The 10661-nt window shown below is 41.5% G+C and overlaps 1 protein-coding gene across 1 annotated transcript in view; it reads left to right on the top strand.

The window, feature by feature from the left end:
• The window catches only part of OTOG (otogelin), a 100937-nt gene that overhangs the window by 31122 nt on the left and 59154 nt on the right, over window positions 1–10661 (top strand). Inside the window, exons 19-22 of the mRNA XM_069073475.1 lie at window positions 412–586; window positions 3494–3568; window positions 4744–4787; window positions 6566–6719. Of these exons, the coding sequence (XP_068929576.1) occupies window positions 412–586; window positions 3494–3568; window positions 4744–4787; window positions 6566–6719 (448 nt within the window). The remainder of the gene's footprint in view (window positions 1–411; window positions 587–3493; window positions 3569–4743; window positions 4788–6565; window positions 6720–10661) is intronic.

Genomic DNA, 10661 nt, shown 5'->3' with positions numbered 1-10661 from the left:
ACTACTACTACTACTACTACTACTACTACTACTACTACTACTACTACTACTACTATTGCTACTACATGAGGTTGCTGTCCAGTGGCAGGATGAAAGTCAAGTGGACTGGTGATGGCCCAGGATACAGTGGATGACCTTGGTATTTTCGATGCCTGCTTCAGCTGCCTTCAGGCATTGAAACAAACTGTTCTCATTCCATCCATTCTTCCATGGAAAATCTCCACATTCTTGGGGTAGACATTCCCCTAACTCACTGTTATTATTCTCCATGGGGTTGGTCTACCTGTTTTCCTGTGTTCAGTGTCTCATCCATTGTCTCAGCTCAAAGGGGAACTGTGCATGCAGTTGGGGATGGAGCACATTGGGACTACCTTTCCTGATCTGTGACCTGACTGCTTTTCTTCCCTGTAGCATTATCCTGTGAAGCCACTAAGGAATATAGCCCTTGTGTGGCAACCTGTGGGCAGACCTGCCAGTCCCTGGCAATGCCAGAAAGCTGTAGTGATGAAGAGGACCACTGTGTAGAGGGCTGTGCCTGCCCTCCTGACACCTACCTGGACAGCAAGGCAGAGAGATGTGTCCCCAGGTAGGGAGACTCTCAGACTCCAGCACAGCTTCTCTCTGCCTCCCCCCCCCCGCCCCAATGAACCAGCCCATTTTCTTATTATGAGTAAAGACCCTCATCTCTGAGGAGAGGGGTGAAGGAGTTACATCAACTTCCTCATTGGACCCCTTCCCATGATAATAATCATAATAATTCCTAGCATTTATGTAGTGCTTTAAGATTTACAAGGCATTTTACCAATATTGTCTATTTTGATCCTCACAAACAATCATGTAAGGTAGGTGCTATTATTCCCATTTTATAGAAGAGTAAACTGAGTCTGAAAGAGACTAAGTGATTTACTTAGGGTCACATATTTAGTAAGTGAGCTAGGAATTAAGCCTGGTCTTTTTGACTCCAGGTCCTAGCATTCTATGGATTAGATGTCTATGTATATACCTTCAGCAGATATCTGCTATCACTACTGTTTTTATTATTTTCATAATATGTATGGTGTTAAATCCTATTATATAGGATTATATATTATATTATATATAATGCTCAACTGAAAATGCTTCTTCTAAGGTCACCATTGACCTATTATTAGTCAAATCCAATGACTCATTCTTAACCATCATCTTCTTTGACCTACTGGCCACATTTGGCATAATTGATCACCCCATTTGGATTCAATTGAATAGATATTTAATAAATGCAAACATGAAATTAATCAACAGTAAATCAACAAATGTCTGGTACCATGGGAAGATACAAATAATGACTTTCAAGGAGGTAATATTCTATCTTCCCCTTAGCCCGGCATTCAGGACACTCCACAATCTATGATTTCTAAATTTCTTCCTGAAACTTACACATCAGCCAATCTGACCTACTTTAATGCCTCATGAACATATTAAATATTTTCCTACCTCCACACTTTTGCTTCCATCATTCTTCCTCCTTGGAGTACCTTCCACCTCTCCTCTAAATAGCCAAACTCTGCCCATGCTTTAAAACTCAAATTCCTTTTTCTCTATGAAATCATCCCAAGCTACACTAGGTCACAGAATCATAGAATCCAAGAGTAGAGTTGTAAAAGATCTCAGAGGTTGTCTAGTACAAACCATATATCTCCATAATATCTACAATAAGTGGTTATCCAGCCTCCTCATGAAGGCTCCCAATGAGAGGTGCTTTGTGCTTCCCAATATAACCCATTCCACTAACACATGAGCCTCCATGTAGCTTCTACTCACTGATTCTAGTTCTACCCTCTGGGGATGAACTGAATGACTACAGTTTTTCCAAATGACAGTCCTTAAAATAGCCAAGATAATTACCACATTCCCCCTGATAAGTTTCTCTTCTCCAGGTGAAACAAACCCACTTCCTTCAACCCACCCACAATGCTATTCTCTGCTAGACACATTTAAGTCCGACAATGTCCTTCCTACAATGTGGTGTCTAGAGCTGGACTCAATATTCTGCATCACTCAACATGCTGCTGAAGAGGGCAGAGCATAGCAAGACAGTTATTTTCCTTTGTCCTGCTCAATAGGCTTTTGTTGATGTAGACTAAAATCCAACACACACACATATATACACACACATACATACACACACACTATTTGTATATTTATATTTACTGCCTCTTGAACATATTGAACGTTTTTATACCTCCACATTTTTGCATCCATCATTCCTCCTCCCTGGAATACCTTCCATCTCTCCTCTACATAGTCAAATCCTGACTGTCCTTTAAAACTCAAATTCTTTTCTTCTCTATGAAATTACCCTAAGTTACTCTACCTCACAGAATCACAGAATCCAAGAATACAGTATACATACACAATAATACATATATTATACACATATAGATACGTTCATACACATATATGTGTGTATATGTATATACATACACACATGTGTACACACACACATATATTACATTTTTTGCTACATTGCCATATTGTTGAGTGATAGCTTGTAGTATATGGTATGCTGGCAAAGGTTTAACAACCAGATCTCTGAAAATGCATGAAATACTTTTAACTTTAATCTGCAGTTTTAAGATTTTCTCCATCATTTTCTTAAATCAAACCCTTCTTTGTAGCATTTATCAATTTCTTAGGCGGAAATGCTCATACCAAAAAATTAGCAATAGGCTCTTGTGAGTCTCTAGATCTTTCTTTTATGGACTAGTGTCTATCCATGTTTCCCTCTCCACTTCTACTTTTGTATTAAAAAAAAGAAACAGCCCTTGTCTTAAGTAGCAAATATTCTAATGAAGGGATGCAATATATACACTGATAAGTACAAAGGTGACTTGTGGAGGGAGAGACATCAGCAACTGGATTGGGAAAAATGTCACAAAGAAGATGACTCCTGGAGGAATGCATGCCAGGTATAGAAGACAGCTTGTACAAAAACATGGATGTGGGAGATTGAATGCTAATTTTAGGGAGTAGCTGGTAGTCCAGTTAGGTGATACACAGTATGTGTGAAGGGTAAGAGCAGTAATATGAAATAACGCTGGAAAGGAAAATTGGAGGCCAACTGCAGAAGACCTTTTCTGTCTAGCTGAGGAGTTTGTATTATATGGTGGCAATAAGAAGCCAAAACTCTTTGGCAGAAGGGTTACATGGCCAGACATTTGTTTTAGCAAGATTATTTCAAGTTGTGTGATTGGGGTACACTCAGGACACTCATGTATAGAGAGCAGAAGATGGATTATAAATCAGCAAAGGAGACTAATAAGGACTACTCTGTTGAGGTAGGAGAATCAGAAGAGAGCAGAAAGAATCACAAAAGCTAAGGAAGGGGGTTTATTTCCTGATAATCTTTCATGAACACTTCACAGGCTGGAATTTTGCATTGTCCCTGCTTGTCAAGATCTTTGGCGATCTTAATTTCTCTTACCAACTCTCGTTTCTTTGTTCATTGCCACAGGAGCCAATGCCACTGCTATTTCCAAGGAGTTGATTATCCTCCTGGAGAAAACAGCATTCCATCCCTGGGCCATTGGTAAGCTTGCTGAAGGGCTATGTCAGCAGATGTGAGCATGCACCTGGCCCTCACTGGCATCATACTGACCAATGCAGCTATCCTCACATTGGCCATTTGGGGCCACTTGGGTCCAGATGTTATAATCAGCTCCTTTAGGGTGTTTATAGGGACCCTCAGAAGCCATAAGAGAACCAAAATGCCTGGTATTTCCAGAGTGGAAGCCATTTAATGCATTTTTTGACTTTTCAATAAGTATGTGTATAGTCCAGCTTTCTTGGGTGCCTTTTCCCTGACTGGCTGGACTGTTAATCAGAATTTTGCCATTTGGTCATGGGCTAATTAAAAACTGATTAAAACTGTCATCTCACCAATGAGAGCCTGGCCAACCAATGGGTAGAAAGAGGGAATGAGTTCCTCCTCCTACCCTGTTATCTGCCCCATAACAATTTCTAGGAGCCCACTAGAATAGAATTTCCATTCCAAATTTTTTTGAATAGGGCTATTTTACTTCCCATAACAGTTTGACTGAGAGACAGTGTTGTGTAGTGCATTGAGAGTTAAACTCAAAGTACAGAAGACCTGAGTTCAAGTCTCACCTCTAACTTATACTGGCTTGGTGACCCCAGAAGTCTTTTAACTTCTCAATGCCTCCTGCTCCTCTCCAAAAATATATATGACTGATAGGAAATGGGAGGGAGGAAGTTTCCTCACAAGGAATTCCCTTGAGAATGAAATCACAGGTCCAACCTCCACTCCCTTCCCCCAGCAAAAACAAACAAAAAAATGGCCTACAGCACTTGATAAGCAAGGATTCTGTTAACCGGAATCTCACTCTGAGTCTCATACTCTCTTGAGCCCAAAGTCTCATTCTTTCATGCTCCTTTACTTTCTTCCATGTACTCACATACTCTCCCATTCCAATGGAGGATGAGAACAAAGACAATAAGACAAAGTCAAGGTCACACACATCTAACTAATCTACTGCCCTTTCTCCTGGTTAACATCTGACAGTATCTCCCAGAATTCAATTTGGGGACAGTGTATACTCTATGTGGGCTATAGGAAACTTGGTCTGGTCACTGGAAGGGTCAGCTGTGTGTGTGTGTGTGTGTGTGTGTGTGTGTGTGTGTGTGTATAGGCAGAAAGAGTCTCTCCCATTGTTTGGCTCATACATGGAATCTCTTTCTTTGAAGTCACTGCATAGACGGAGTCATGAGTTGTTACAGCAGAGCACCAGGTAAGGTTAGGGGGGCATGGGAGGGGGGGCAGCTTGGGTCACAGGGTCATAGGTCTAGAGGGAGTTCAGAGGTCATCTGGTCTATTAGACATTTTATTTTTAGAGTCCATATGACTCCTCATTTTTCGGGTAAAGTGTTTGAGGCCCAGAGAAATGAAAAGACTTGCCCAAAGTCAGACATGTAGTTAGGGGCAGAACTTAAATTTGAACTCAGGTCCTCTGACTCCAAAGCCAGCCCTCTTTCCATTGCACCATGATGAGCTAACCATTGATGGGGACCTTGATAAAATCTTCATGTGGGGAGAACCATCTGCACTGTCTGAAGGGAATGGAGTGGGGTCACATTATTATACAGTACAGTAAACATTTTGAGTACCTACTATGCACTAGGCATTGTGCTAAGCACTGGGAATACAGATAAGATTCCACCCTGAAGCAGAGCTGTGAGTGGGGTGGAGGAGTGGTGTACAGGGGCTGACAGGAGTAGGGAGATGGAGTAGAAACATCTGTCAAGTAACTTCATGGACCTTGTCTTGCTATCATCACGTAGACATGGGTTCCTAGGGCTTGAAGCTAGAAGGGGTCTTGGAGAACATCATTTTACAGATCAAGAAACTGAGGCACATAGAAGGGAAGTGACTTGGTGAGAGTGCATAGGTATTAAATGTGGAACCTAACTTCATTATGTTAAAGAACCCTTGTTGGGGCGCTTATGTGCATGTATATGTATACGTAATTCATTACAATCCTACTTCAGATACTTGCTAGCTGTGTGACCCTGGGCAAATCACTTACTCTCTCTGGGCCTCAGTTTCCTCTTCTGTAAAATAAGTTGAGACTCAATGATTTCTAAGGTCCCTTCCAGCTCTAAACTTATAATTCTATGAAATTTTATAAAATCATCATATTCTTCCACTCTACCCAGTCCCAACACACACACACACGCACACACACACAAACACCAGCTGTTTTTCCTTTTACCCCTGAGGAGTCTTCCACCTGAAAAGATAGACTTAGGATTCTGCCTCTTAGTAACTTGGAAGCAAATCCAGAAACTCTTATCCTATCCATATGGGTTTGTCATTCAGTCAGTTGATCATCTTGATTGATTGAAGTCTAGCTGGAACTTTGGGCAGAAGTTACAAAAGAACCCTCAAGCCCCCCCCCCCCATCTAATTGGGGTGACAAAAAGAAAAACAATAAAAGCATAATTAACTTCTAAATGGGGGTAGACACTATATGTGAGCTGATCAGAAGAGAGTCAAGAATTAGGGTACGCACTGAAATAGTCGAGGAGGGCTTCTTGGTGGTAATGTGACTTGATTTGGGCTTCAGTGAATGAAGAGGACTTGAATAGGCAGAGGAAAGGAGGGAATCCTTAAGGAATATTAAATTCCCCTTCTGGGAAGTCACACAACATTCTTTCCTTCTTCTGGGTTTTAATGTGACTCAAGTGTTGCCTTACACACTGCAGATTACAGGGGTTCGGTGATTTAAAACCTTATGGAAATTTCTCTTTTCTACTTGATGGTTGTTCCTTAAGGAAGAGAGCCACAAAGCATTCTGGGTCTGGGAGAGAGGAGTCTGGAATGGGAGTAGCATGGTGATCTTTGTCAAATCGGGACTGCATTTTCTCAAGTCCTAGATAGTAGGGGGCTCTAGAATTGTACCAGAGGTTGATCCCCTCCCCACCCTGTGAACCAAGTTTAAGGCATGTTTCTTGTTACATCCTATTGTCTAGCATCCCCTGTCTTTTATTATCTCCAATTGTCTTTCAGTCTCTGCCTGCCCTTTGGGCCAGGTCTTTGTGAACTGTACCGACCCCCATGTTGACCTTGCACTGAGCAGAGAGAGGACATGTGAGCACCAGCTGCTGAACCTGACAGTGCCTGCCGATGGACCTTGCGTCTCAGGCTGTACCTGTCCCCAAGGGTATGTCTCTTGCCCTGCTGTCTCTGTTATACTCAGGATAAGTAGGAAAGGCCTCATATAGGAAGTCACTTTTGAAATGAGGGATTCTGCAAGGCAAGTCAGTCAGTCTACCAATCAACAAACATTTGTTAAATTCCTACTTTATACCTATCACTTTGCTAGGCAAGAGGGATACAAAGACAGAAGTAAAAATTGTTTCTACCCCCAAGGAGCTTTACAGTCTAGCCAGAAAATACAGCACCTCACATATCCATGCATATTTAAAAAATATCATGAGGAGGAAATGCATTTCAGGTATAGGGGAAGATATATATGCAAAGATAAGGAGGCAGGATATGGGAATATTGTATAAAGGAAATTGATAAGCTGAATGAAATAAAGAATGATTGAAGGGGGATCATATGAGACAAGAGTTTTGAGCTAGATTGTGGAAGACTTTGAATGACAGGTTAAAAATTTTGTAATTTATCTTAGAGGCAATTGGAAGCTATTAAAGATTATCAACCAGAAGAATTCCATGGCCAGATCTATGCTTTAGGAATGCAGATTTGTCAGGAAGGAGGGGGGTTCAAATGCTTCCAGTGGCAATTCCCATGAAGATGTTTCTGATTGATATTCATGTTTTATCTTCTCCCTCTTAGATCCATTTATATTTTTAATAGGAGTTATTGAATTAGACCCAAGGGATGACAATGGAATTCCAGGCACCAGTGGGGGTAGGGATATCAGGATGGATGGGGCTGGGTGGCTTCCTGATACCCATGGAGCACCATTGCTTAATAGACTGACCTTGACTGGATGGCTTTCTCTCTCTACTGAAAGGAGAGATAAAGATGGGAGTTCTTTCTCTAGAGGGATGGCTGTAAATAGGAGAGATTTTTCTTTATGGAGGGGTGGGGGGAAGACAGAGCCTGAGAAGTGCTTACATACCTAATGAAGGTCTTATATACCTGGGGGATGTTACCAAGAAAAGATAAGGACTGACACCTTTTGGGCAAATGCCAAAGGCTTTCTCTTCCTCAAAATTCTTCAGGCAGAAGTTGGATTACCACTTTTCAGATCTATTGCAATAAGGATTTTTTTTTTCAAATGTGTGCCAGACTAGATGACCATCAAGGCCCCTTTCAATTCTAAAATTCTTTGATTCCTTATTCCTACCTAAAGAATCCTAAAAGAGGCTGCATAGGGTAGTGAAAAAAATCACTGACCTAGGAGTCAGGGTGCCTGGCTTCTAGTCTTGGCTTTACCACTAATTTATTGTGTGACTTCAGGCACAGTCAGTTCTCATCTCTGAACATTTTTCCTTATTTATAGCACAGTGTAGCCTATAGGACACCAGACTTGGAATTAGGAAGACCTAGAATTTACATTTGCTACCTGTGGGACCTTGGGCAAGTCTCTTAAACACGATACCTCTGTTTCTTCATCTGTAAAATGAGTGGCTTGGATTTCTAAATCTATAATCCTATGACAAGACCTCTAGGGCTCCTTCCAGCTCAAATGTTCTATGGTTCTAGATTTCTTTATCTGACCCCACTCTGTAATTTCCATTTTGCTTAGTCTAGTCCCAGTTGCCTGACTCTAGGGACAGGAGGATGCCCAATAGCTATTGCTGACAGTATAGGTTTTGGTCTGGACATAGAAGGGAAACTCTTTTAACAGGCACATGACAAGAGTTTCTCTGCCCCATGACTCCTGATGAAGAATATTGTTTTCAGGAGCATCCTTTCCTTTATGACAGGGGTTCTTAACCAAGGTCAGTGAATTGAAACATTTATAACTATATTTTAATGTAATTGGTTTCCTTTTAATACTTTTAAAATTTTGTTCATTTAAGAACATTATTATGAGAAGGTATTTCTAGACCTTACTGGATTGCCAAAAGGGGACAGAACAACAAAAAAGGTTAAGAACCCCTACCCTAGAGGATGCCCAGGCTGGGTCTGTAGGGACTGACTCAGAGTCCTGGGATAGGCCTCTCTTGGCATCTCTGTTTGCTTGTCTCTGGCTCAGTTGCTGGAGATGTTTTGTATACTCAGTCCTGGGAAGTAGTTATGGAAGTGTTCTGGCCAGCTTTGTGGGTTGGGTGATTTTGGGGGTCCTATTGGGTCAATGTTCCTGGGTCATCTCTATGGCTCATTACATATTCTGGCCACATCTGTGGGTCCTGGGATCAGAGCATAGAATCGTAGGTCTTCAATCCTTAAGACTACAAGGGATCTCAGAGGGTGTGGAATCTGATTCCTGATCAAGAGAGCATTCAGCCTTCACTTAAGTGCCTCCATCGATGGGGAACTCACCATCTAAGATAGCCCATTCTAATTTGGGACAGCTCTAATTATTGGGAAATGTTTCCTTTTATCAAGCAAGCTAAAAATAGCCTTCTTGGTATAATATATATTATTATATATTATAATATATTATATACTATATATTATAAATAAATATATATAGCTCTGTCCCTGGGGCTGAGCACAGCAAGTTTAATCCTTATATAGAGAATAGGGGCCAGACCCTCCCTCTGCTTGCCCTTTGATTGTTACCCTTCTCTCTCCATGCCAAGCTCTTCTAATTTACCTGGAATTCCAGGTAACTTCTTAGCTTCACCTTTTCTGTATTCAGGACTATAGAGCCGGCTGCCTCATGTGCATGCACAAGAGTGTATATCATATATGTTAATAATCACCATTGAAATAGATGGCATATATATATCTTTAATGTTTGCAAAGTACTTAACATATAGTATCTCATTTGATTCTCATAATGATCCTGTAAGGGAGATCCTTTTGCTATGCCCATTTTACAGATGAGGAAACTGAGACTGAGAAAGGTCAAGGGACTTGTGCAGGGTCACATAGCTAATGGATGTCTGGAGCAGATTTGAACTCAGGTCCTCCCGACTCCAAGTCTAGCACTCTATTCACTGATCTGTCTGGCTACCTAGTGTTTTCCATGTCATATTCTGTGTGTGCATATGGAACATATGTGCTATGTATGTGTCCTATGTATGTGAAAGCCACACTCTGAGACCGCAAGTGGCCCTTGGATTGTTCCTCCTGTATTCTCATAAAGAAGACATTTACCACCAGTCCCTGGGATGAGATGTCTGATGAGAGATTTTATTATTTATTAAAGTTCAGCCTGTCTAACTTGGCAGATCTAAGGCCTGATCTATAATCTTTAACTGTGTCCTTTAGCCCGTGCTAATGTCATTTGTCACCTTGACGAGTGTTAGGGCCTGACTCAGGCTGTGGAACAGAAATAAAAGAAGAAACGCCTTGGGCATGGGGCCAAAAGCCTGGGCAGTTGCTTCCTAGAATTCTGTTTAAAACAATATGGATGGATGGATGAATGAATGAATGAAAAAGCATTTATTGATCCCTTGCTATGTGCCAAACACTGTGCTAAGCCATGGGGATATAAATTTAAAAGCAAAGACAGGTCCTGCCTTCTGGAAGGTTATATTTTAATAGTGAGAGATAATACAAATAGGGAAGAAGCGACCAGAGATGGAGCATTTTAGTTCTGAAAGTTGCAGGGATAGGAGTGGGCCATGTCAGAGTGGTTGATACACCGTTTCCTGTAGAAAAAAAAAGTAGAACTGATTTTATCCTGGTTCCATAACTGGAGGAAGAATGGAGTTAGTACATGTGTAAGACAATTGGCAAGACTGTAGAAAAGGTGTCTGGAGAGTTGGGAATGAAGTATTCCCCTATTCAGGATAGTGGAAATGGGAGTTTGTGGCCTCTGGAGGCTTCAAGGTCAAATCAAAATGGACTTGTTAGAGGCAGATTGGCTCACTCTTGTGTGAATGGAAGCAATAGGGATCAAGAAAGGACCTGAGGTTGGGGGGCGGCTAGGTGGCGCAGTGAGTAAAACGTCAGCCCAGGAGTCAGGAGGACCTGAGTTCAGTTCCAGCATCAGACACTTAACACCCACACA

This window comes from Petaurus breviceps, unplaced genomic scaffold, assembly GCF_028583685.1.
Source record: "Petaurus breviceps papuanus isolate PSGF00001 unplaced genomic scaffold, PetGlider_PUasm1.0 140, whole genome shotgun sequence".
Classification (NCBI taxonomy): Eukaryota; Metazoa; Chordata; class Mammalia; order Diprotodontia; family Petauridae; genus Petaurus; species Petaurus breviceps.
Note: the sequence above shows the minus strand (reverse complement) of the source record. Positions and strands in the feature narration are given on the sequence as shown.